The following is a 27,623-nucleotide window of genomic DNA, read 5'->3' on the forward strand; positions in this document are numbered from 1 at the left end:
CACAATTGACCATTCTTATAGGGGTTCATAGGTAGATATGAAAGGCTGGAGGCAGAGGGGAAGGAATATAAAGAGAACATGAGAGGGAGGGAGAGGGTGGAGAGAGAGATTGTATGACAGCAAACTTTACAAGGCAAAGGATCTTAAGATTATATCTGTTGCATGTATTAACTGTCTAAAGGTTGTGGTAATACATTGCTAAATGCTTAAAAAGTGCACATGGATGTGCATTTGTATCAGCAGTTGTATACATAGTTTCAAGCTGACAAGGGGTACAAACTGTTGGTGTGCTTGTATATCTGTAAATGAAGTCAATCTCCTGTACACTCAGGGCTGTTATGGTAACATAAATAAATATTAGTGGTAAATCTTAGGGTGTGTGTGTGTGTGTGTGTGTGTGTGTGTGTGTGTGTGTGTGTGTGTGTGTGTGTGTGTGTGTGTGTGTGCTTAGCAATTTTTAATGACGTAGGCAGTTGTTGAAAACGGAGATGATACTACAGTAAATATTGTCATTTTTGTCATTTAAGATGCATTCAGGTTGTTTAGTTTGATGTTTGTATATTTGGAGTGTTTCAAGGATGTCTAGTTTTCTGCCTTTTGGTTGGATGTGTAGGATGCTGATACTTGTGTTGTTAACATGGTGTTTTGTTTCATGCAGGTGGGTGGCAATAGCTGATGTGTGGTATTTTTTGTTTTTTAGTGCTGCCATGTGTTCTTTGAACCTAATCTCAAATGATCTCCCTGTCTGGCCTATGTAGAAGCAGTCACAGTCTAAACATTTAATTTTGTATACGCCTGTGTGATGCAGAGGGTTCTGTGTGCTGATGTTGTGGGGTAATTTCTGTCCGATCCTGTTGTCTGTTGTGAAGGATATGCTTATGCCTTTTCGCTTGAAGACATTGGCAATCTGATAGGAAATCTTTCAACAACTGCCTACGTCATTAAAAATTGCTAAGCACACACACACACACACACACACACACACACACACACCCTAAGATTTACCACTAATATTTATTTATGTTACCATAACAGCCCTGAGTGTACAGGAGATTGACTTCATTTACAGATATACAAGCACACCAACAGTTTGTACCCCTTGTCAGCTTGAAACTATGTATACAACTGCTGATACAAATGCACATCCATGTGCACTTTTTAAGCATTTAGCAATGTATTACCACAACCTTTAGACAGTTAATACATGCAACAGATATAATCTTAAGATCCTTTGCCTTGTAAAGTTTGCTGTCATACAATCTCTCTCTCCACCCTCTCCCTCCCTCTCATGTTCTCTTTATATTCCTTCCCCTCTGCCTCCAGCCTTTCATATCTACCTATGAACCCCTATAAGAATGGTCAATTGTGTATTACTTTATTTTATTTTATCACTGTAGCCAATATGATTATTGTACTTAAAGTCTCTAACACCTCACCTGATTGTATAAATGAGTATGAACTTTATGCTATTTTAAGCTGTCAAAATCGTATTTACTTACTGCCTGAAGTATTTACTCCAACAAATGTATTCAACACCTCCAAATCATTCAAAAATGTTTTCTGTAATAATGTTGTTAGGACGTATATTCTCTGGACTTTGTGAGAACGTTTTCTCTTTTGCTGTACGATCCATGCACCTAATAGATTACGACGCCATATTTGTTTATACAATATGATAGTGTTCATGTGATGTGTTACGACTGTGAAAGGATCCTGTGACCACTGGAGGTACTTTATCTTACTTAATTTATGTTTACTGCAAGATACAAGTTCAATTTTTGTCAAAACAGACCAAGTTCTGAAATACTGTTTTGTTTTCTCCACTAGACAGTGTCACAACTTCCTCCAAAGAAATCATAACACAACACAAACACACAAATGCCATATTAACTGATGTATATCCACCTGATGATGGAGGTTTAAACCTTTGAAACGCGTCGTGGAAACAAATAAACAGTGACTGGTAACAGTAAACTTATTGTTTCATTTAATGTCAATAACAGTCACGGTAAAGCCTAACCTAAAAATGTTCGCATTTAAAGTTACTGAAAATATAAAATGTACCAATCACTGACACTACCACAACATTAGCAACTGCCACATTCCACATCAAAAGTATCTCACTAAGAACCTTTCCTCTCACATGTGCTGCATCTGCAGTGAGAAGCAGGAATTGTCCAAATATACTGACTACTGGTTAGAACCTTTACAGACAGAGAACATCCTGGCCACCTGAACCATAAAAGTCTCTTCTTTCATTCAGGCTTCAATCACAATGAAACCCCACTTTTACACTTTTCAAGAGACTTCAAAAAATTGTGTAAAATGTGGGAAAATGTAAATCATGGGAAATAACATTTTAAGCTGAAAAAGTTATGTATAGGATACCCCCTGCATTCACACTTTATGTATGTGCACATGTGCCAAAATACTCATGTCAGGGACTTGTTTATTATCTAACAATGGTTTATTATCTAATAGATCAGCTGATATGGGAACTGATAACTGGGAAGCAGGAACATTTGACTCAATTTCACATGTCATTATAGATGTTTTTGTAATGCCTGCAGCTGTCATTCATTATTTAAATAATGAAACACTGCATCAGTTACACATTTTTTTAAGGTTATCACAGTGCTTTTCGAGAATTTGTTCCTCCATATCAAGTACAAATATTCAAGCAAGTATTTCGCGAGTTGTTTGCATATGTGTTGTTCTGCCTCTCTTTAACTGTAGTTGTCTTTTTGAGGTTATCCGGTACTGTGCTTCCTAGTTATGTAGAAAGCCCCACACATACAAACGATCACTCCAACGTTTCTTGTGTAACATCACAAAAAATACATATGTAAATATTGCTCTTAAAAATGAGAATAAATCCCTGAAACATGTTTTGCTCAGCATAAGAATATATGTAATTCACACCATGTTTAAACCAAAAACATTGGAACAATGCAAACTGAATGAAGGTGCCAACTAGTGCTACAAGCGGATAAAAGACAGAACACACTAAATATGGTTCGACAGAGGTGTGACGACAATTAGAACAATCACAGAACTGCTCATGCGCTGTAGAGGCAGTTTGGACATCGTTGTGATTGGTCAGGATACCTTTATTTGTACAAACCTAGTTACTCCTATCAGCCACCATGCAGAGCAGAGACTGGCAGTGGCAGGAGATGCAATACAAACAGTTCCAACTTTTACACATTTACCAGTTTAAAACCACTAAGTAGAGCACCCTGGTGTTAAACTACTTGATGGCCAATATCATGCCAGCGTCATTTTACATCAGTCCCCCCCACAAGCATTTTTTCATAAAGCCTAAATCCGGAAAAATTATAAATTTTTTGACGCAAAATCAAATGTGAATTAACATTGTGGACATAAAACATTTGACAGGAGTGATAAAAATGTTGTAAACAATGGGAACATGTTAATTCCATGAACGCAAAAGTGGGTTTATACTGTACGTCTCCTGTGACTCTGCGATGGGGGATATCATACACAGAAATAACCCTCCTCTCCCTCACTAACATTCTCTCTCACCTGAACTATCATGCTCTAAAGTTCGTCATACTTGCTGCCTACCCTGCTCCTGTAGGGATGAGTTAACTGCAAGACCTTTTCCACCACTTCCTGCATCAGTCGAGTCGTAGATATTTTATATTCAATTACAAGTAGGGCTACATGCAAAAGCAATGTCATCACATGACAGAAAAGCTGCCATTATTTTGTGCCATAGCATATTGGTATGTCAATTAACCAGCTGTCTATCTGCATGACTGCCCACTGTGAAACTAAGAGGCAACCACCATCTCAACACCCAGTTCGCATGTGGTGCACATCACAACACCAATAACTTTAACAACTGTTTCAATAGTAGTACCATTTTCATCCCCCTGCACCTGCTCCATTCCCTCTAAACTGCATAGGTAATAACAGTTGTTCTGCCACACCCACTGTCCTCACAGTCCACCTAGCCTAAACTTCCCCTAGTCCCTGTCTTCAGCTATATTGAAACTGTGCATCTCTTTCAGGTTCCTCTCTGACATATCCTTTATTTTGCAGATGACCAGACATGTAGGAAGCTCAAAACAGTGCACATCCCATTGAAGAACAAAGGATTCATTCAGGAAACAACCCTTTGGGCCATTTCTCTTCCATATCACTTTTCTTGGGCTGCTAAACATGTAAGGCAAGCAGGAGAGCTTCTGTGAAATTAGGGAAGTACGGGATAGGTACTGGCAGAAGTGAAGCTGTGAGATTATGTGAGCCTAGATAATTCAGTTAGTAAAGATTGTCTGCAAAAGGGTGAAGTCCTGGGTTGAAGTCCTGCTCTACCAAACAGTTCTTACAAGTCAAGAAATAAACTGACTCCTTCGACACCATTTCCACAAATAAAGTATCAGTGACATTAAACTTTGAAGTAGGTGTTGTCAGTGTAAAGTTCGTTTTTGCTCTCTGCTCTTACTGTCATGAAGCATCTGTTGAGCATTACATTATCAAAATACATTTGAAATAAACCACATTCATTAATATATGTAGCTCTTTCCTCACAACAACCATAACGACAACTGCCTTCCAAATAGTTCTTTTGGGCAAAGAAAATATAATAGGAAGAATTTTTAAACTAATGGATGAAATGTAATTGGTAAAATCCATATATTACTCACCTTCCCGTTAAATGTAAGGTTACGAATGCAGCCACCAAAACCTTCCATTACAGGTAAATTAGTCCAGTTTAGTCTTGCACCAATCACAGTTAGGTCTGTAAAAGTTCCACCCAGCTGCAATGGGCCGTTCACATTGAGATATTCGTTTGGTGGTACAGGAGCTTTAAAAGACACACATGAGCTCATCTGGCAATGATCAACATCCAGCTCAATAGTCTGAAATAAATAAGGAAATCTCTATGAATGTGGTCAACAACTAAAATTTTATTTGAAATTTTATGGTAATAACAAACAAGTAAAGAGCCCTTAAATACCAATGAAAGCAACATCGGTGTAGAGCAACAAAACCGAAAGCCATCTCAAATTTTCCTCTTAGAAGAGGAGTATTTTCTGAAATCAACCCTGTGGTCAATAGTTACAACCACATGTTGCACCAGTATTTAAAGGGGAAAAAGGAAAGAGGATTTCTCATCCAGTCCAATACAGCTTTAATCTGATCTGCTTGATTCCAAATAACAAGTTTTGACCTTAAAACACCGATCCAAAAATATTACAAGTGCTTAGTCAAATCTCACTTGATTAATATATTCAGTGTAAGTATAGATCACAGAAATCATTTATGATTTGCGTATTTAATTTAAAGCCATATTTACATGAAAGAGCAAGCACATATGAAATTATTGTTCAGCAAAGCTAAATGTCAGTTTGGCCAGGAAAGGTAGGGGTGTGTGTGTGTGTGTGTGTGTGTGTGTGTGTGTGTGTGTGTGTGTGTGTGTGCGCGCGTGTGCACGCGCGCAGTGAACAGACATTTTTGAGGGACACGGCAAGGGTACTTCAGAAACATTATTATAACTATATTAAATTACGTCATTCACAAATTTGCCACACATCCTATTTCACCAAAAGGCACCCATTAAATATTAAATTTATAATACTGCACCCTCATTTCATAAGAAATTCTTTAAGGAGATTTAAAACTTTTGTAGACTGCTTCCTATTGCTGTGGACATTTTACAATGGAATGCAATAATTTTGAAACAAGCAACGTTCTACTGAGTCACATAATACTCACAATGAAATTTGAGAATATTATGAAAAGTATAGTTGCTACTCACAATTTAGTGGAAATGTTAAGTCACAGTCAGGCACTATGGGAAGACTGCTAAGCAAGTAAGCTTTTTGCCAAAAGGCCTTCTGGAGTGGACAACATATACATTCATGCAAACGCAGTTCACATACATGACCACTGTTTCTGGTTGCCAAGGCCTCAGCAGCCAGAGACATTGGTCATGAATGCACTAGTTACATTTTCGTGTGTGTGTGTGTGTGTGTGTGTGTGTGTGTGTGTGTGTGTGTGTGTGTGTGTGTGTGTGTGTTGTTTACTCCAGAGGAAGACCTTTCAGTCAAAAGCTTACTTGTTTCGCTGCCTTTTTGTTGTGCCTGTCTGCAAGTCAACATCTCCACTATATGGTGTGTAGCAATCTATCTTTTTCAAATTACTGTCATTATTCAAGTATGGATTTTCCATTGTTTGATTTCACACAGAACTTAGTTTGATCTTTTGAGAGTTGGTCTTTAAAACTGAGACACAGTAAATTAAACTTTTCATTTTTTCCCTTTTTTGTTGTGCAATGTTTATTTGAATAAAGAGCCTCTGTAGCTCTGAAAAATAACTAGGTTATTACTGTGAACACTATACAATATTTCTGGTCAACATATATGAAAGTTACATACTTCCTAACTCATAGATACTTTCTCATGGAGTGATGAGCTTGGTTGGTTGGTTGGGAAAGGCTGTGTTAAAAGGAAAGTTAAGTCACTCAGACCTCAGGATGAGAGGGAACCACCACTTAAGACAACGAGTGTAGATAAATATTAGTGGAAGGAATCAGACAGACAGTAATGACAGAACAAGAAGAAACAATAGATTAGCAGATTGGGGGCGGGGGAGGGAAATGAATAGTGCAATTATGAATTAGGATAGAAAAAAAGAAGTCACAGTAAACGAAAATGGAAAAAAAAAGTGAGGGAGGGGATCAGATAAAGGAGATTAATTTCTGGAGGGTTTTGGGATTTAAAGATGTGTTGGAGTGCAAGTTCTCATGTGAAGAGTTCAGGGAAACTTACCAGGTGTGGTGGGGAGATCCAAATAAGCCTGTGTGGTGTAGCAAGCAAGCATTCAGGTCCTTCAAGTCTAGCAGTGGAGCATGTTCAACAAGTGGCTACTGGGTGTACCTAAGATGGACTGTTCTCCTATGCCCATTTATGAGCTTCATCTGTTCAGTGGTGGTCATGTCTATATGAACATTGCACACTGGACACAAGTAGCTGATAAACAAGCCTGGCTCCACAAGCTGCTCTGCCTTTAATATCATAAGACTTGCCAGTGTTGGATCTGCAGTAAGTAGTAGTGGGTTGCTGTATGGGGCAACTTTTGCAGTGTAAATTATTGCACAGGTAGAGGATGGGTAGGGGTAATTATTTGAGATTAACATAAGATTGTACTTTTTATTTTCATGTATTATGATATTTTCTTTTTCTATTCCTTTCTGCAGTTTTCTGTCTTAATTCTTAATTGCACCATTAATTAATTTTGTCATAATATATATTTACTTCTCACTCTGTCTTTATCTTGTAACAGATGCTGGTACATTGCTTACCAATGTGCTATCTCTGATGTACTCTCTCTGACAACTCCCCCTTCGAATATGCCTTGGGCACATGTATTCCAAATGCTGTTTTCAATGCTTGCCAAAAGTAATATATATGTTTATTCTCTGCTGCATTTAATTCTTAACTTGTATTTAGCAATGTTTACTCAAGTGATAGAAACATCATGGCATCAATACAATTCAATCTTTAAATATGTTAATTATGATTATCCAGGAGTCTGTCATAATAATTTTATTACCGTTTTGCTCCAAAGAATATCAATGAAGTGAGGTTTTCCATCAGTTAGCTTTTGATTTTGTTCAACTGATACTGTTCCAGAACCATAGTCCATTAGCAACCGAAGGAACCCATTTTGCAGGTATAAAGCCATGAAATCTGGAGGGAAAAAAAGCAGTTAACATATTTATCTAATTACATTGATTATGAATATGAAGACTACAAATCATACACAAATACATTTCAAGCTGGTTGATTTCAAATTTTCATTACTGGGCACATGCAAAAAACACTTTGTTAGTACTAATGCAGTTTATGGAGAATACATCATATTTTAGATAATGGCACATGAAAAAGGCCATAAATGTGTCAAACAATGACACGAAAGAAAGAATTGACTACCTTACTGGAAACAGAAAAAAATTTACACAATGGTTATAACTTTGCCTTTTGTTACTCACTATCGCCCAGAACTTCAGTGCCTTAATAGATTATCCCACCAGAGCTAAAACCTTCTGAAGTAAAACCCTGAAATGATTATCTTTCCTTAATATTATCCACATACATGTAAATCTACATGTACATACATACTCCACAAGCCATCATACAGTCCATAGCAGAGGGTACCACATCCAACACTAATTATTTCCTTTCCTGTTTCACTCATCTCATCTTCATGATCCTTCTGCAAAATGTACATTGGCAGCAATAGAATCATTCTGCAGTCAGCCTCAAATGCACTTTCTCTAAATTTCCACAATAGTGACTCAAAAAAGCATCACCTTCCCGAGACACACTTTGCAGAATTATCCCAATAAAATGAAGTCAAGCTTTTGCCTTTCCTACAACCAATGTGATGTGCTCATTCCATACCATATCGCTTTGCAATGTTACACCTAGATGCACAGCATCCAATACAGTGGACAGCTGTTAATGATCAAAAAAGTGAAGTTTTCAATCAGTCCTGAGGGTGCAAATGCACACAATCCACTGCAGTGGGCACTTCCTACTGGTGTTGTGTCCTGCATACATGTTCAGCCTCACGACTGATTAAAAATGGCAGAGAAGTGACCATTAAAAGCTGTCTACTGCAGTGAAAAGCATACCACATTGGAAGAGTGTATGATTGGACATAGAAGAACTGTCTGCCCTTGGGCTGTCCACTATGTAGCTACTACTGTCCATACTAGAGCAAGACTCTTAAGATCCAACAACTATACCATGTGGGCCATTTGGATCCTCTCGTGCAGTGCCAACTTCCTGAATTATGGAGATAGGAACATATCTCCAACATTTTAGCTTGTCTTCCCACCCTCTTCTACTCCAATTAAAATTACTTTGTGATTGATTGATTACAGTAGTGGGTGCCAGTTGCCAGCATTAAGCCAGTCACATTTCACAAGGCACTGTGTATACCTATAAAAAAAAAAAAATAAAAAAAAAAAGCAACACATCGAGCATATGGCGCTCAAGAAAGAAGTATAATTGGATGGTTGCTGGGTTGCTGGTACCTACCACTCGAGTTCCTTAAACATTAATCACAAAGTAATTTTAATCTGAGTACAGCCTAACTCCATCCTCTTTCTTCTTTCCTATACTGGTGTGCAAGATGATGATGATGATGATGATAATAATAATAATAAAATTCTTATTATTATTTACTTATTCATCCCCACCCCAACCCACCCCACCAAATACCTTCAACCCTGTTCTCTCTCTCTCTCTGCACTTATTTCTATTCCTTAACTGCAATAGTTGCCAACTTTACTTTTTCACTTGTTGCTCTTATCAGCTTTAATTCCTGCTCTGTTCCTTTTATCTTCTCCTAGTTTGACCTGGTACAGTGTTCAAATTCGTACACTTCCTGACACCATTTTCTTCACTTTTGCCTCCCTTCTTCCTCATTCCAGGTCTTGCTTCCCACGTATGGGATCCTGGGTTCGATTCCCGGCAGAGTCTGGTATTTTTCCTGCCTCGAGATGACTGGGTGGTGTTGTGTCTTCTTCATCATCAACATCATTCACCCCCATTAAGTTCGGAGGAAGGCAATGGCAAACCATCTCCACTAGGACCTTGCCTAGTACAGCAGTGTATGTCTCCCGCATTGTCCCCTATGCTCCTCAGAGTATGGGACATCAGCATCAGCACCACCACCACCACCACCACCACGGGTGCTGGGAGTTGTGATTTCTGAAGGTAAGTAATGGCAAGTTGTCCTGCCAGCAATTTTACCCCATGCGAAGAGTTAGATAAGATAAATAAAGCTGTTATGAACTTCTAAACTTGTTCACTGTCCTGCATGAATAAACGAATGAATATAAGACAATTGTCCTTTCCGTTTAACTTGCTGCACTTCTACAACATATACAGACCCTCTGCTCCTCTGACAAATACTTTTTCCACTACTTTTTTAAATTCTGCGTCTACTAATGCATGTACTAAATTAAAGAACACAATACACAAAATGGATAATTGGTACAGTAAGGAAATACATTAATATATTTTAATAATATAGTATCATTCTACTATGAGTTATCTGCTCCAATCTTTGAAATTTATTTCAATGTTTCTCATGAAATAATTAATATGTAATAGATACCTCTGACATTATGACCAGAAGTTGGAGTAACTGGTCCAACATAAAATATTAATCCATCATCCAAATGTGGTGTAAGTTCCAGTGAAATATGGCCTTGTTCACAAGCATCCAAGGATGGATACAAAGCATAGCCATTACCATAGAATCCAACAGAAATTATCTCACACTGTGGACCTTCAAAGCCTTCAAGACACTCACACCTGCAAAAGTGTTACCAAAATATTTTTCACTCTCAAATTCAGAGAGTTTATATTTTATTTAATTACAGAAACTCACTAATGAGGATCCATCAAGTCCAGTATTAAAACTAAAGCAGAAATATTATGTTCATACACAAGTTCATAGAGTTTTTCCTTTTGTTTGTTGGTAGTGCAGCTGCTATGGGTTTATTTGTCAACTGTCATCTTATGTTGTTCACTGTTGCTATCCGAGTTGTCATTGTGGAGCTGTGGATGCTATAAAATAGAGTGCCAAGTGGAGAAATCTGAACATTTCTAACGTATTCTTCTGTCCAATTCAGTGATAACAATAGTGGAGGCAACCAGAAACAGTTGTGTTATGTGTATGGACAATGCAACCGAACAAAGCACAGCAAGAAAATGGTTTCCTTGTTTTGAGGAGGATCGCTTTGACATTAGGATCTCTCCAGGTTCAGAAAGACCTTCAGTGTTTGATGAAAATTTTTTAAACACATTAATCCACAGCGATCAATGTCAGTGTAATTGCAAAATGGCAAATGCGACAAACTATGAACATCCCACAATCATGTGACATTTGCATGTAATGTGGAAGACTAAAAAATTCTGGGGTATGGGTATTGCACATCCTAAGCCAAAATTGCGAAAATCAGCAGACAGCCAAATCTACTTGCTCATCATCAATTGGTTCGCGAAGAGCACCAATTTTCCTATCCTGTATCATTGCTAGTGACAAGAAATGGTCTCTTTATGCAAAAATAAGGGAAGAAAAGGAATGGCTGAGCCCAAACAAAGCAGCAACTACCCATACAAGAACCTGTATGCACCCACAAAAGATAATGTTGTGTATCTGCTGGAACAGCAATGGAGTGGTGTGCAGGAATTGCCTCCCCAATGTGTAACATCACTGCTAACATTTACTGTCAACAACTGAGACGTCTTTCCAACACAAACCAAAAACTGTGACCAGGAAGACTGCATGAAATGATGCTATTCCAGCCACACGCACACAGACCCAAGCAAAAATTTGTAAAGGCAAAGAGTTTGGGCAGAGATGTCAGTCGAGGCGGAAGTACAGAGGCAAAGATGATGTTGAATGACAGGTGAGGTATGAGCGGCGGCAACTTTAAATTAGCGGAGGTTGAGGCCTCGTGGGTAACGGGAAGAGAGGATATATTGAAGGGAAAGTTCCCATCTCCGGAGTTGTGATAGGTTGGTGTTGGTGGGAAGTATCCAGATAACCCAGACGGTGTAACACTGTGCCAAGATGTGCTGCTCGTGCACCAAGGCATGTTTAGCCACAGGGTGATCCTCATTACCAACAAACACTGTCTGCCTGTGTCCATTCATGCGAATGGACAGTTTGTTGCTGGTCATTCCCACATAGAAAGCGTCACAGTGCAGGCAGGTCAGTTGGTAAATCACGTGGGTGCTTTCACACGTGGCTCTACCTTTGATTGTGTACACCTTCCGGGTTACAGGACTGGAGAAGGTGGTGGTGGGAGGGTGCATGGGACAGGTTTTACACCGGGGGCAGTAACAAGGGTAGGAGCCAGAGGGTAGAGAAGGTGGTTTGGGGATTTCATAGGGATGAACCAAGAGGTTAGGTGGACGACGGAAAGACACACTCTTAGTGGAGTGGGGAGGATTTCATGAAGGATGGATCTAATTTCAGGGCAGAATTTGAGGAAGTCGTATCCACGCTGGAGATCCACATTCAGAGTCTGATCCAGTCCCAGAAAGTATCCTGTCACAAGTGGGGCACTGATGGGGGTTCTTCTGAGGGAGGTTCTGAGTTTGAGGGGATGAGGAAGTTGCTCTGGTAATTTACTTCTGTACCAGGTCCGGAGGGTAGTTGCGGGATGCGAAAGCTGTTTTCAGGTTGTTGGTGTAATGGTTCAGGGATTCCGGACTGGAGCAGATTCGTTTGCCATGACGACCTAGGCTGTAGGGAAGGAACCGTTTGATGTGGAATGGGTGGCAGCTGTCATAATGGAGGTACTGTTGCTTGTTGGTGGGTTTGATGTGGACGGATGTGTGAAGCTGGCCATTGGAGATATGGAGGTCAATGTCAAGGAAAGTGGCAAGGGATTTGGAGTAGGACCACGTGAATCTGATGGAACCCAAGGAGTTGAGGTTTGAGAGGAAATTCTGGAGTTGTTCTTCACTGTGAGTCCAAATCATGAAGATTTCATCAATAAATCTGTACCAAACTTTGGGTTGGCAGGCCTGGGTAACCAAGAAGGCTTCCTCTAAGTGACCCGTAAATAGGTTGGCGTACGAGGGGGCCATCCTGGTACCCACGGCTGTTTCCTTTAATTGTTGGTACGTCTGGTCTTCGAAAGTGAAGAAGTTGTGAGTCAGGGTGAATGAGGAAAGAGGTTTTAGGTAGGGTGGCAGATAATCAGTGTGAAAGGAAGTGCTCCATCGCAGTGAGGCCCTGGACATGTGGAATATTTGTGTATAAGGAAGTGGCATCAATGGTTACAAGGATGGTTTCTGGGTAACAGATTGGGTCAGGATTCCAGGCGTTCGAGAAAGTGGTTGGTGTCTTTGATGAAGGATGGGAGACTGCATGTAACGCGTTGAAGGTGTTGATCTACATAGGCAGAGAGACATTCTGTGGGGGCTTAGTAACCAGTTACAATGGAGCGGACTGGATGATTGAGTTTGTGACTTTTAGGAAGTAGGTAGAAGGTGTCTGTGGGGTCAGGAGGTTGATGGAGCCAGGTGAAAGGTTTAGATTCCTTGAAGCTCCGCCTGGACATCGGGAATGGGATTATCTTGGCAAACTTTGTATGTAATGTTGTCTGAAAGCTGACGCAGTCCCTCAGCCACGTACTCCTGACGATCAAGTACCATGGTCGTGGAACCCTTGTCCGCCGGAAGAATGACGATGGATCGGTCAGCCTTCAGATCATGGATAGCCTGGGCTTCAGCAGTGGTGATGTTGGGAGTAGGATTAAAGTTTTTTAAGAAGGATTGAAAAGCAAGGCTGGAAGTGAGAAATTCCTGGAAGGTTTGGAGAGGATGATTTTGAGGAAGAGGAGGTGGGTCCCGCCGTGACGGAGGACGGAACTGTTCCAGGCACGGTTTAATTTGGATGGTGTCTTGGGGAGTTGGATCATTAGGAGTAGGATTAGTGTCATTTTTCTTCGTGGCAAAATGTTATTTCCAGCAGAGAGTACGAGTGTAGGACAGTAAATCTTTGACGAGGGCTGTTTGGTTGAATCTGGGAGTAGGACTGAAGGTGAGGCCTTTGGATAGGACAGAGGTTTCAGATTGGGAGAGAAGTTTCAGATTGGGAGAGAGGTTTGAAGGAAAGGTTAACTACTGAATCAGGGTGTTGTGGTTCCAGATTGTGTTGATTAGAATTTTGAGGTTTTGGGGGGAGTGGAGCTGGAAGTGGGAGATTGAGTAGATGGGAGAGACTGGGTCTGTGTGCAATGAGAGGAGGTTGAGGTTTGCTGGAAAGGTTGTGAAGGGTGAGTGAGTTGCCTTTCTGGGGGTGGGAAACCAGGAGATTGGATAGTTTTTTGAGGTGGAGGGTGGCATGCTGTTCTAATTTGCGGTTGGCCTGTAGGAGGATGCTCTGTCAGCCGGTGTGGATGTGGGAGAGGATAGATTGAGGACTTTTATTAAGGATAGGAGTTGACGGGTGTGTTCATGAAGGATTAGGTGGGTGAGGGCAATGGATTGTTCAGTTTGGAACTGGTATATGGACTGATGGAAAGAAGGGTTACAGCCAAAGGTGGGAACTTTAAGTGTGAGGCCTTTGGGGGTAATGCCAAATGTCAGACAAGCCTGAGTAAACAAAATATGGGAGCGTAATCTGGCTAGGGCAAAGGCATGTTTGCGGAGGGAATGTAAATAAAACTTAATGGGGTTGTTGTAAGGGTGACATGGTATTAGAAGGTGGAAAGTGTAACATGAGGCTGAAATGAAAATGCAAATAAAAATGTATGGGGAGAGATAAAGGTGAGCTAGAAAGCAACTGGAGATCTGGTGTGAAAAAAGTCAAAAAGGTGTTGGTTAAAGCTGAGCAATGTTGATCCTGTGGTGAAGATGGGTTGGTAAACAACGATGTGCACAAAGGTTAGGTGGTTGTGTTACCGACAAAACTTGTTAAAGGGTGGAGAAATTTGGGAAAATTTCGAAAAAACTGCATGTAAATGTATTAAAAGGAGTGGTTTTGTGGTGGCAGATTATGAAAATGAGGCTAACAATTGTCTGATGTAGAAATAATGACGTTAAAACCTGTGGGAAGCAGCTAAAAATGATCAGTGATGAGGGAAAATTGGAAATGGAAATAAAGCGAAAGTTATTAGAACTAGCCGAAATGGTTGTTTAATAGGTAAAAGAAACTGTTTCTGAACTGGAAACGGTGGATTTTATAGCAGTGGTAGTGTTGAAAGCGGAAAATAATTTTTTTTGTTATGGTTTGGAAGTGGGTTACGTATTATAGAGTATATATAGGCAGGATAAAATTGTATGGTAGATTATGGTAAAAAGGAGAAGGATGGGGTGGCAAAGTCACTCTGCACCCACCTTATTGACCTGATCATGCACCCTCTGATCTTCACCTTTTCTGCTCTCTATCAAAAAACCTTCATGGAACTTCAATTCAGGATGAAAATGCTCTTCGAATATGTCTCAACAAGTTCTTTGTTTTAAAACTGTAATATTTCTACAGTCATGGGATCAAGAGATTACCCCCAGTATTAGCAGACTGTTCTAAATAGTGAAGGAGAATGTATAATTGATGACTAACGTTTGTTATGTGTATCTGCTATGTTTAATACTTATGGGAACAAGCTACGAACTTGCACACCAACCTAATACAAATTCAGAAAAGGAGAATAAACAACTCCTTCAAAACTGTTTGGACATGCATGCATGTTCAAAGGAACTTTGCTTTGTAACCAGAACAACACAGGCACTGCAATATCCTACTTATCTGCCGATTCTGCGCAAGTGACTTTCAAGTATAACGTCTGAACTGTACATAATGAATGTACAAGTACAAGTTGCAGACACATGGCTGACAGCATATTGAAGTTTGGGGCTGACTGTGGGCCATGCATAAATAGGTAAATGGTAAGGTTAGATGGGAAACTGGGGTTCGAGTCCCGATCCGGCACAAATTTTCGTTGTTGTCATTCCATTCTACAGCTGATGGTTGTCCTCATTCACAACTGCAAATTTATTTAATGTATTCCATAATGGCTGTAGTCACCGCAGTGCCTGTTCCTTAGGAGGCATGAATGTCCAAAGGAACTTTGCTTCATAATCAGAACAACATAGGCACTGCAATATCATACTGGTCAATGAGTTTTACAGCTGTGTGTTTTCCTGTTTTCTGGGCCACAGTCAAATTCACTAGATGGTAGAGCAGATCTTTTTTCTTCTCATGCTGTATTTGTCAAGACCTATCATAGTATGAAACTTCCTGGGAGATTAAAACAGTGTGCCGGACCTAGACTTGAACTCCGGACCTTTGCCTTTTGCGGGCAAGTGCTCTACCGACTGAGCTACCAAAGCACGACTCATGCCCCATCCTCACAGCTTTACTTCTGCCAGTACCTTGTCTCCTACCTTCCAAACTTTACAGAAGCTCTCCTGTGAACCTTGCAGAACTAGCACTCCTGAAAGGAAGGCATTGCGGAGACATGGCTTAGCCACAGCCTGGGGGATGTTTCCAGAATGAGTGCTAGTTCTGCAAGGTTCGCAGGAGATGAGGTACTGGCAGAAGTAAAGCAGTGAGGGCGGGGTGTGAGTCGTCCTTGGGAAGCTCAATTGGTAGAGCACTTGGCTGCACAAGGCAAAGGTCCCGAGTTAGAGTCTCGGTCTGGCACACAGTTTTAATCTGCTAGGAAGTTTCATATCAGTGCACACTCCGCTGCAAAGTGGAAATCTCATTCTCACCACAAATTTGTTGGCAACAAATTCTACCAACAAACAACTTTTTGTTGACCTTAGTGAATATATTCAGCTCCTTTAAGATGAAGGTGTGTGAATCCCATACATGTTTCTAATTAATTATCCTGTAGGTCATCAATAAATTAAAATACAATTTGTTACCTTACTAATGTTATGGTGCAAAGGTACACAATTATTCTCTCGACAGAACTAACTTAAATACACCTTCTAACAGGCTTAGTATACGATTTTTCCAATACTTTTCTTCATATGTATATATAAGAACTTTAAAAATGAATAGGACAGAAAATTCCTTATTAGTACATTACACTAACTGAAGAGAACATATGTTAGAAAGCACAAAATGGGACAAGTTGGGTTATTCTTGTTTTTGAGAACCAGTACATTTGTGTAAACCCAGTTAGTATCTTTCAAAAAACTATTCCACACCTGGCTCATCTATTGGTACTTCTTTGCTCAACTTGACAGTAAACTTTCATCACCTGCAAAAGATTGCCTCTACCTACTGCTTCAAACAGTGATTCTTCATTAATATAGAATAAGAATAATAACTCAGTAATTATTTAATCCTGGGGATTGTTTTGTGGACACTCTCCCAGTGCACACAATGTAGTGCACGGGTACTGTACCATATATCATTTAAATGTGTAATTTTTCACACAGCATATTTTAACAAGGACAGTCAAATACCATTGATGAAACACATCAGATTCACTGTAGTGATATTTTGGCCTTTTTAAATGTTATTCAGTGTTCCATGGGTGAAACTGAGTGTATAGCATAACAGTAGTGTGGTTGGGGGGGGGGGGGGGGGGGGTGTTCTATACAGACTAATAAGGCATGCGTAATATAAATTAAACTGTGCATTATGTACATCGAGCAAATATTTAAGACAAATTACAATTCTAGAAAACTTAGATTAATATCTGATCAACCTCAGAATATGAATCAGCTGTAGTTTTCATGCATTACCCTGAAGTTTATGCAGCAAGTAGAAAACAACAAGAAGTCTGTATCAGTTTGGTGACAAGATTTTCTTCCAAACATGAGGTAATACTAGTGTAAAATCATCAAAAAGAATAAAGTCAAAATTTTCTAGCAATAATTTATATTTATAAGCCTGTTGAACACCATAAATAATTTTAATTAATGTTCGTTCTCTCTCTCTCTCTCTCTCTCTCTCTCTCTCTCTCTCTCTCTCATTTCTTTTCATAAGCTTTGAAGCAACAACATACCTTTCACCAACTGCAGTGCCTCCATTGAGGCAGACTATTCTCTCTGGTAGAACTGCACAGCTGCAAATGGGATCTACTACTGCCCTTACACCCACAAATGAGGACGTATTTGTATACACAGCATATGGTTTATTTGTTTTGTTGAGAAAATTTCTACAAGACGACTCACAATATACTTTTTCTAATAAACATTCATCAATATTTATCATCAGCATTTTCACGCCAAGGTCTCGTTCAATCTGAAAAAGAGAATACACTAAATTGGTGAACTTTAATAATTCAGTCCTCCCACTGGTCTCTGCAACTACCAGGCAGCCCACAACTTTTTCCTTTATTTTCATTCCATCTGTAGTGTGTTAATTAATTGATCTTAGATATCAAAAACAGACACTATTATGAAAACTTTCATACAGGTCACAAGTGTCACACGTTCATCTCATGAACACAAATATTTTCCAGCTACTCTTATTACACTACATACATCTTGTTTGAGTAGTGTTAAGTTCAGAACAAACTATTTAAACAGCATAACAAAAGTAATGAATGTAATAATTACAGCAACTGAGTCACTATTTATGCACTCTCTTTCCACTAACAAATGAATGTACTGTTTTAAGCATCATTGTTTTTCTATAACTCAACCTCCACCCCATGCTGAGATGTACGAGGTCTGTTCAAAAAATTCCAGAACGTCATCCACAAAATTTTTCTATGTTACCTTTTACTTGTGAATGGTCTCCTCCTAAATACTCTCCTCCACGACTGATACACCACCCCCTAGACCATTTCCACTTCTGAATACAGTCTTGTCTTCGAATTTTCTTTTATCTCATCTATAGTTGCAAACCTCCATTCTTTCAACAGGATTTTCAACTTTGGGAAAAAAAAAAAAAAAAAAAAAAAAAAAAAAAAAAAAAAAAAAAAAAAAAAAAAAAAAAAGGTCCACAGGGACAAGGTCTGGACAGTACGAAGGATGAGGCGAGACACTGATTTTGTGTTTTGCGCAATTGCCACACACCATTGGGGATGAATGTGTAGGTACATTATCATGATGCAAAAGCCGTGAATTGTCTCACCACATTTTCTCGCAGGAATCGCAACACATCCCGATAGTACCATCAATTTAACTGTTTGGTCCTGTGCCATGCATTCATAACTGTAGACCCATATCTCATCACCAGTTATGAGTCTCTTAATGAACATCTCATTCTCATTTGTATGATCCAAAAGCTCTTGACAGATTGTGAGGTGCAGGTTTCCTGTGAATTCCAAGATGCTGCAACAGGGTTTCACGACTTGATTAAACTGAAATGTTACATTCTTCTGCAATCTCTCTAATCAGTCTTCAATTGCCACACACAATTTTGCTGACGTTCCGGAGCTGAGCATTATCAGTAGATGTCAAAGGGCATCCTGAATGAAGATCATCTTTAACTTCCATCCACCCATTTTTAAACCGTGTAAACCACCTTGAACATCAAGTATAGTTTAAGCACTTATCACCACAGGCACTTATTTGGTGTGTGTCTTTAAAGGTTTACTTGAGTTTCACACAAAATTTAATGCAGGCGCATTGCTCCTCTAACTCTGCCATCTCAAAATTCGCAAACTGTGCAACACATTATTCTACCCAATATAGCACTGAAAAATAACTAACAGGCATAAAACAATGAAACTTCTGTCCGTTACACATTAAACACAGGCATGTGCAGGGGTACCAATCACATTTTGCTCCAACAAACAACTGACACTAAATTACAGGTGTTCTGGAATGTTTTGAACAGATCTCATATTTAGTTTTTTTAGTACATCTAGTCGACCCATTCAGCACACGAAACTTTCATTTTTTAATGCATGCAGCTGACAAATACTTTAAAATCTGTGCCAATACTGATTATTCACATTCAGTTTTTTTTTTCCTTTTTTCCCTTTCACAAAGGGATATAAGATAACGGGCGCAAGCCGTTTTTCTATCATGTGGTGAAAATCACTGTGAAAGAATGCCAATTACATGTAACCAAGATATTCATTTCTGAAATAATTTCTCTGCTATGCATTTTCCCTTGCCAGTTAATTTGTATTCAAAAACTTTATTTTATTTTTAATTTCTCAGTTTAATATTCCCCTACAACATTCAAGTACAATTCATTGTAGCCTTAATCCCAAGTAAGATTATAGCTTCAGCAAAGGTTGCTTCCTCCTATCGAATACGATCTTCTGACAATTTGCCCACTACAAAGCCACTGTCTGTGCCCAATAAGGAGTGAATGTGAGAGAGAAATAACATATTGCCTGGAACATCAGTTCTAAACAGAAGACTCTCTCTGGCCCTCCCTTTCAGCTAGCAATAACAAGATTCTTTCACTGTTTTTTTTCCGAATTTTATTCTGACATTGAAATTAATGTCATGACTATTGTAATGGGCTAACAAGACTTCACAAAACAACCTGAGTGGGCCCCATTTGTTGTATTCCAAACAAGGAATAAATTCCTTTCTGTTCATGATAATCTATGTCTTATATTCAATGGCCCCCCAGAGCATACCCACATCATGGCAATCCTGACCAGGTCGCTTCTCAGGCTGTAAGCTGCCAATACGCAAGAATTTCAATTTGGAACTGCTACTGCCAATACAATGATGAAATTATAACAACTGAATCGTAGTGTTTGATACACACAAAACCATGAACAATTGAATTCAACGTAATTCAGTACACTTTATCTGACATAGTAAGAAAGTTATCTAAGCCTGCACTAACGTAGATCAACTTCCTTGTTTCTGTGTTTCTGTTCCCTTACTTCATCTTCAAAAACTCTTTTTTCTCTTAGCTTTTAGAAACACACAGCTCCAAAAGAAGTGGCTCCTCTAACATAAAATTTCTTTGAATTCTGTCATGGCCGAGTAGCAATAATATTAACAAAGAGGTATGAAAAGCAATCACAAAACATATGAACTATTAATTATATATCATACCATGCTCACCATAGGGAGTGCATAGTATGGTATGTTTAAGTGACAAAACAAAATCTAAATATTCAACCTAAATTCTCATCAGAAAAAAGGGGAGGAGGAGGAGGAGGAGGAGGAGGAGGAGGAGGACAGACTTTCATGCTACTGTTCCACCCTACTCCCAAAAAGTAGTCAATAAGCGATAAACTCACCTCATCTTGATGCTCTGCCACTATTGCATTTAACCGTTCTGGTTGGTAGTAAGGGGACCCATGTGCCGAAAACCTTACATCTAGTACATCCGTGCTATCATTGTGAGGTGAATGGAGAACTGTAAAAACATCCACATTTTCAAGGCTCACATTGAGGAATTTTGAAAGTTTTAACTGAAGCAGGTTCTTCATGCTGGGTTTCTGAAATATAAAAATAGGGTAGCATTAAAATACGTAGCACAATATTATTTATGTGAGAAGTATAAAGTGACTATCAGTAAAGCTGAATATTTTAGGGGTCAGTAAGCTGATTATTTTAGATGAACTTACAACAGAACAGATCAATGACTTCTGGAGGCAGCACACACAAGAAAATTATATTAATATAATACATTTCAAAATACTTCAGTTCAATATTGTAAGCAAGGAGCAATATCAGTTTTTAGCTTCTAATACTCAAAGAACTGCCTAGAAGCAGTCAATTACAGATCTGTAAATTCCCAAATGTTGGGGCAGTGTGAGATACTATTGCAGTGTTGCACAGCTCCCAATAATTTTACACTCACTTGCCACCTTCTCTTCTAACATCTTAATTTAATAAACCTAACATATCTTCTAAAATACGTTAAAATTGATCATCTATGGTCATATGATGTCCTAATGGATCAATAATCACTACCAGCTTTGGATCAAACTCTAAGGCTGCTTTTATTGTGCAACTACATAACAGGTAATAAATACCCCACAATGTTGTCTCGGCAGGGATAGGCTTAAGCCTGTACTTAGTAACAGGCAGAACACTTGCCAGTGTCTGTTCTTGGATGTTGCATTATACCAACAAATCCCCTAGGATGAAACAGTGCCAATTGCCCCCTCAGACTGCATCACTCTGAGATAATCTTAGCCCTGGTTTTGCCACCTCTCGCAGTGGCAATTTCTTTCCATGCCACTAATTATGGTTTATTTTCCAGCCATAACTCACCAACTTCAGTTCTTCATCAGGAATCATAAAAATTCTGATTCATACAAAAATTTGCTACAAGGATAGAGTTTAGCCGGAAATGCTTTCTTCAACTGTAACTGTAAATAGAACTTACAAGGACATGACAGATTTCTGATCGTTTTATTTATGATATGTGAAGTTCAGAATTCAAATATTGATGTCCCAAAGCAGTTTCATGCAACTCTAAGCACTCTCAAGAAAATCAGTTTTGAAGTTAACCAAGTAACTTTAAATCTTTAATGTTGCAACAATTTTCAAAGTCAGTATGGCTCTATTGGGAGCACTCAAGAGGTAATTGCTGGATTGCTCATTCTTGTCTCATTTTAGTCATAATTTTTTTGTTGCAAACCCATCCCCTACCCAAATTCAAATGCCTATGTCATTAAAACATTAAATTTAAAGATATGATAATTAACAAATATCTCATTATCATTTTTATGAAAATTTAATGCGAATTGAGGGCAACACAATACTAATAGCACCTCTTTAAGATGACAGTTCAAACCTGCAGTGTGCTTGCTACTATTAGTGACAGTTGTAGTAACCGACATCCCAGCTCTTACACTAGTGAAATTACCTGTGGAGCAGGCCACAGGGGCTTTCAGCAAATACCACTACAGTTTGAAAAGACATCATAGCCATGGCTTTAGTAGCATTTCAGTGCAGCAGGTAAGTTTTCTGCGGCTTCGAGCATGAAAATCTTGCAAGGCTAAACCAGTTATTATTACCCCTCTATAGCGCTACTGACAGAGCCACAATATCCATCAAAAATCATTCTACCATTAATGAATTAAAGTCCCTTGGGGAATTTCTAAGTCAATTTACTTAAGAATTTTTTTGAGACTTGCATGAAACTGTTTTGGGTGAGTGATATTTGAGCTCTGAACAAAATTACAAAAATACAACTGACTCGTGTTTCTCTTGTTAGTGTCAAACCACCAGGTTTGGTAAAGAGGGTGGATTATAGCAACACAGCATTTTTGGCTTCACTGTGGGTGTTATGTTTATGCTGACACACACCGCACTTTTGAGATGACCAAGTGTTTTCATCTACATTTACAGCTACACATACGTGATTACTCTGCTATTCACAATAAAGTGCCTGGCAGAGGGTTCGAACCATCTTCAAGCTGTCTCTCTGCTGTTCCAATCTTTAACGGCGCGCAGGAAAAACGAGCACTTAAATTTTTCTGTGCAAGCCCTGATTTCCCCTTATGGATGCCAACAGAATGTTTTTTGCAGTCAGAGGAGAAAACTGATGATTAAAATTTCTTGAGAAGATCCCGTCGCAATGAAAAAAAGCCTTTGTTTTAATGATTACCACTCCAATTCAAATATCATGTCTGTGGCACTATCTCCCCTATTTCACAATAGTACAAAATGAGCTGCCCTTCTCTGAACTTTTTCAGTGCCATCCATCAGTCCCACCTGATGCGGATCCCACACTACACAGCAGTACTCCAGAACAGGGCGGACAAGCACGGTATAAGCAATCTCTTTAGTAGACCTGTTGCACCTTCTAAGTGTTCTGCCAATGAATCACAGTCTTTGGTTTGCCCTACCCACAACATTATCTATGTGATTGTTCCCATTTAGGTTCTTTTAATTGTTATCCATAAGTATTTAGTTGAATTTGCAGCCTTCAGATTTGTGTGATTTATCGGATAATTTACTAGTTATGGAGTTTTTTCAGCTTTCTAATGAGGAGAAACTAAATGCAAAGACTGTCTGAAGACCATCATTTGATTTAAGTACTGTACAAAATGTTAATACTGGAAATCAAAAGTTTAAGAGAACATTTAATAGGAATATTTGTAAAAAAAAAAAAATGAATTGATTATGTGGTTGTGGAGTTAAAAATGCGTATTGCTTAACAGAGAACTCCTGCGGAACAAAGCAGTAGTTACTGACATAAACCACGTAAGTGCCAAACTAAAAAAATATGAATCTTCAGCTATTTGCATACAGAACTATTTCAGACTGTCACTTTTTGGAACAGTCAATGTAGCTGTACAATTTGGTAGTGCAGAGAGAAAGAAAACTGCAGTTTATAACTAAGTAGTTAAGGGTAATATGTATGTGGTAAATTTTTATTAAAATAAGTTTGTTTCTGTGGTTCTTTTGAAATGGCCTTAATTGGTAATGAAACTGAATCACCATGAAACCTAGGTGTTTTCAGAGGTCCAAGTAATTTTAGCACCAAACTGGATGTTGCAGTGGAAGGTCATTAAGACAAAGCACCTGTGTTCAAATGAATATCCAAAACCATCCGAAATGAAAAGATTGGACTGCACTCCTTGACAAGATGGTAAAGAAGTATTTATTATGATCTTGCCCTGCTAGGTAGAATTTTTAGCCCCAATCTGTAAACACAGTTTACGACTGGCAGAAAGACATCAGTAACCAGATACTGGAGGATGGCTATGTAAAGAGTGAAACTGCAAAACATCTCTTTGTCACAAAAATTTCTTTCCAGGTGTAATTTTGATTATTGGCTGAATTATTCTGTGATTTTCCACCACTGGCCAAAGTTCTCTTCAGTCAGCTACAACACAGACATTGGTGTGTGTTCTGCATATAAGGCCGTGTCAGCATTCAATGTAAATATCACTAAGATCTAAGAAGAAATTAATCTCACCAGTAGTAATAAACCCAATGATTGCTCACTGAAGAAAAGGAAACTAGACAGGCCTCTGTGGAAAAGAGAAGTGAATGAAGCATTCGACACCACTTTCCTGGGCTAGATATTGTTTAAGTGTCTCAGGGCATCTTATAGCTACATCATTGTTTCTTCCAGGGAAGTTCCATTTACATTATTGTAAGTTGCCTTGAGATATCAAAGACAGTGTGTTCAGGGTATATCTTTCTGGATAACCTGAAACTACTTCATGAACTGTCTGTCATCTATTTAGCACAAGGATTCAGGTCACTGTCTGGTGCTGTAAGTATAGTAGAGTTTATAACAAGCACAATCCAGAGATGATGATCACTAAATCTTTCAAGTTGGTGAAGCTAATTATTACAATGATGTCAAAGCAGAAGAGTGTTTTTCCACTTTGAAAAATATAAAAACATTCTTAAGGAACTCTATCAACTAGGAAATATTTTAGTCTTGGGAAAGCTTTCTACTGAAAGAGATCTCATAATGGAGATTACAGATGTCTGTTAGCAGGTTATTGATATGGTTGTACCACTGAAAAACAGGAGGGCATAATTTCAAGAAAAGGTAGGTAACAAAAAGTGTGGTTATACTGTATAATTTGCTCCTTATGTAGGTGCTTTAGATAGAGAATGTACAATAGTTTTAAAAGAAAGGTAGTTCATTATTTAATGGTATTCAATTTTATTGTTATTTCTATAAAATTCTCATTTTTCTGTAAATGCATGGTGACTTTGTACCTTCTTTTTGCATGACAAGCACCTCTCTCACATCACATGACCTTCCTGGATTCACACTGGCTGATGGCAAAAGTTTGCATCTACAATATAATACCCATATAAGAAAGCTATTGACTGATGTTACTGATGTTTTCTGAAAGCATGTGTCCTAGTGCTTCTGTAAATTGTTCTAATGGGTTTATTTCCCACTAATAACTGTCATAGTAATGAAACAAGTAGCTCCAAACACAAAATAACTCCACTAAAAATGCTGTGTCAAGATCATTCCAGTAATTAATAATGAATTGCTACTTTTGTTTTATTATTGCACTTATATTTTTGTTTTGTACACATGTGGACAGCATAATAGTCACAGCACATCTACAAATGTAATTATAATGAAGAACCTTGATAATCCAAAAGCACATCAGTTTGTGCAGTTTCAATTACAGGTACAAATACAAATGAGTACAAACCCCATTTGGTCCAGGAGCTACAAATTCTTCTGCTGTTACACCATAAAATCTAATTGAACCCGATTTGTCCACTGCTTCTTCAGGAATTTCTTTCACAGTGACATTTACATAAGCATTTACTTCATGTTCCTTCACAAATATTCCTTCTTCTCGCACCTGCAACATTTTGGAAAGGAATGCTACTGAAGTAGAATTATCATTAAATAATACCACTTTTTCCAGCACAAAAACATGTGTTACACAAGTTTACTTCACATTTAGTTTCAGTCATTTACTGTAGTGCATTTACTTACAGTGAATTCTAGAAGATATTCTCCACTTTGTGTTCCAGCAAGCATTGTGATCATACCAGTGCCAGCGTCTAAATTGAAATTAGGATGTGATTCACCTTTCCACCTAAAATGTTTGTCAGGTAAATCCCAATCATCAGGATCTTCAACATAAACCTGACCTATTTCTGTGTTTGGAGCCTCACCCTGCAAGGAACAAAACCATGAGAAATTTGTAGCTTATTTATATAGCTTATGCACACGAACGAACTGTAGTTAAATCTGGCTGTTTGCTACTCTCACCTTATAATTGTATACAAAAATGGAACTTCTGCCCTCCTGCATAGCATTGTCATTGACATCACCTATTATCACTGTCAGTGTGCTTGTACCAGTTTGCTGAGGTTCTCCACTGTCTGTAATGGTGATTGGCACAAGGTACTTCTTTTTCTCTTCTCGATCAAATACCTTCAGTGCAAATAAACTGTTTCCTGCAACGGAAGAAAAGGAAGACATTATCCTATATGAACAGAGTTCAAAACTTGCTATCATTATGAGGACTGCTTTTCCATATCGTGTAAATTAATTATACCTAGACATACCTCTTATCTCAAATTTTTCAGTTGTGTCTCTATCTGCTTCTACACTCATCCTGAAAGTAAATGGTGGCCCATTTTTCGGGCCATCGTAATCTGTAGCATTCAATGCAGTTATATTGCCAGGCTCTTTATTTTCTTCCCATATAACTGGCTTAGCCATGCTGAGGAATGGTGCATTGTCATTAATATCTATTAGGTTAATAATGACCTCTGTAATTGATGATTGGGAAGTTGGTCCACCACCTTCATCATCTGCTGCTATTAAAACCTGCCAGGCTTCATAGCCATTGGGTGGATCTCGGTCCAAAGGCTAAAAACAAAAAGTAACAGTTATTTTTTTCGTGAAATTTTATGCTTTACATTTAATGTGTCACTAACAGTACATTAAAACAGTGGAAATTGCAGGGAAGATATCAGCAATGAAGGAAAAGACAGATTGCTACTTATCGTAAAAAAGACAGTTGAAGTTGCTGACAAGCACACTCAAAGGCACAGCCTTCATCAGTAAAAGAGAGGCACACACCATTCACACAGGCTCAGTGTCAGGAAGATGTGGGGCAGGTAGGTGGAGAGACAAGGAGCAAAGGAGGAGAGGAGAGGAGAGGAGAGGAACAGAGTGTAATGGAATGGAGCGGAGCGGAGCGGAGTGGGAAAAGATGGGTGGGTGCATTGGCAGAAAGCTGCAAATAAACAGGGTGGAGATGAGAATGGGTAGGAGGTGATAGGACAGAGGCAGTGGAAACTATTGGGTGGACAGTGTAGGTTACCATAGGTTGGGGCAGGGATAATTTCGAGAGCAGAGAATGTGGTTTTAGGATAATTCCCCATCTGTGCCGTTTAAAAAAGCTGACAGTGGAGGGAAGGAACCAGATGGCTCAGGTAGTGAAGCAGCCATTGATATCAAGTGTGTTGTGTTCAGCTGCATGTTGTGCCACAGGGACGTCTACTTTGCTGTTGCCCACAGTTTGGTGGAGGCCGTTCATCCTGGTGTACAGATGGTTGGTAGTCATACCAATATAAAAACCTGTGCAATGATTGCAGTAGAGCTGGTAAATGACATTGCTACTTTCACAGGTGGCCCAGCCCCTGATTGTTAGGATAAACCTTTGACAGGACTGGAATAGGAAGTGATGGCTGTGTGGATTTGGCAGGTTCTGGACCTGGTCTTCCACAAGGATACGATCCTTGTGGCAGGGGGGTTGG

At 38.9% G+C, this 27,623-nt stretch overlaps 1 protein-coding gene across 3 annotated transcripts in view; it reads right to left on the reverse strand.

The window, feature by feature from the left end:
• LOC126358824 (DE-cadherin) overlaps positions 1–27,623 on the reverse strand; it is a 564,715-nt gene that overhangs the window by 12,553 nt on the left and 524,539 nt on the right. For all 3 annotated transcript variants that reach the window (XM_050007583.1, XM_050007582.1, XM_050007584.1), the window contains 9 exons: positions 26,424–26,730; positions 26,125–26,312; positions 25,846–26,028; positions 25,553–25,708; positions 20,696–20,896; positions 17,534–17,772; positions 10,162–10,361; positions 7,585–7,721; positions 4,674–4,889 (listed from right to left, as the gene is read on the reverse strand). In XM_050007583.1, coding sequence (XP_049863540.1) covers positions 4,674–4,889; positions 7,585–7,721; positions 10,162–10,361; positions 17,534–17,772; positions 20,696–20,896; positions 25,553–25,708; positions 25,846–26,028; positions 26,125–26,312; positions 26,424–26,730 — 1,827 coding nt within the window. The remainder of the gene's footprint in view (positions 1–4,673; positions 4,890–7,584; positions 7,722–10,161; positions 10,362–17,533; positions 17,773–20,695; positions 20,897–25,552; positions 25,709–25,845; positions 26,029–26,124; positions 26,313–26,423; positions 26,731–27,623) is intronic.

This window comes from Schistocerca gregaria, chromosome 1 (assembly GCF_023897955.1).
Source record: "Schistocerca gregaria isolate iqSchGreg1 chromosome 1, iqSchGreg1.2, whole genome shotgun sequence".
In the NCBI taxonomy this organism is placed as follows: domain Eukaryota; kingdom Metazoa; phylum Arthropoda; class Insecta; order Orthoptera; family Acrididae; genus Schistocerca; species Schistocerca gregaria.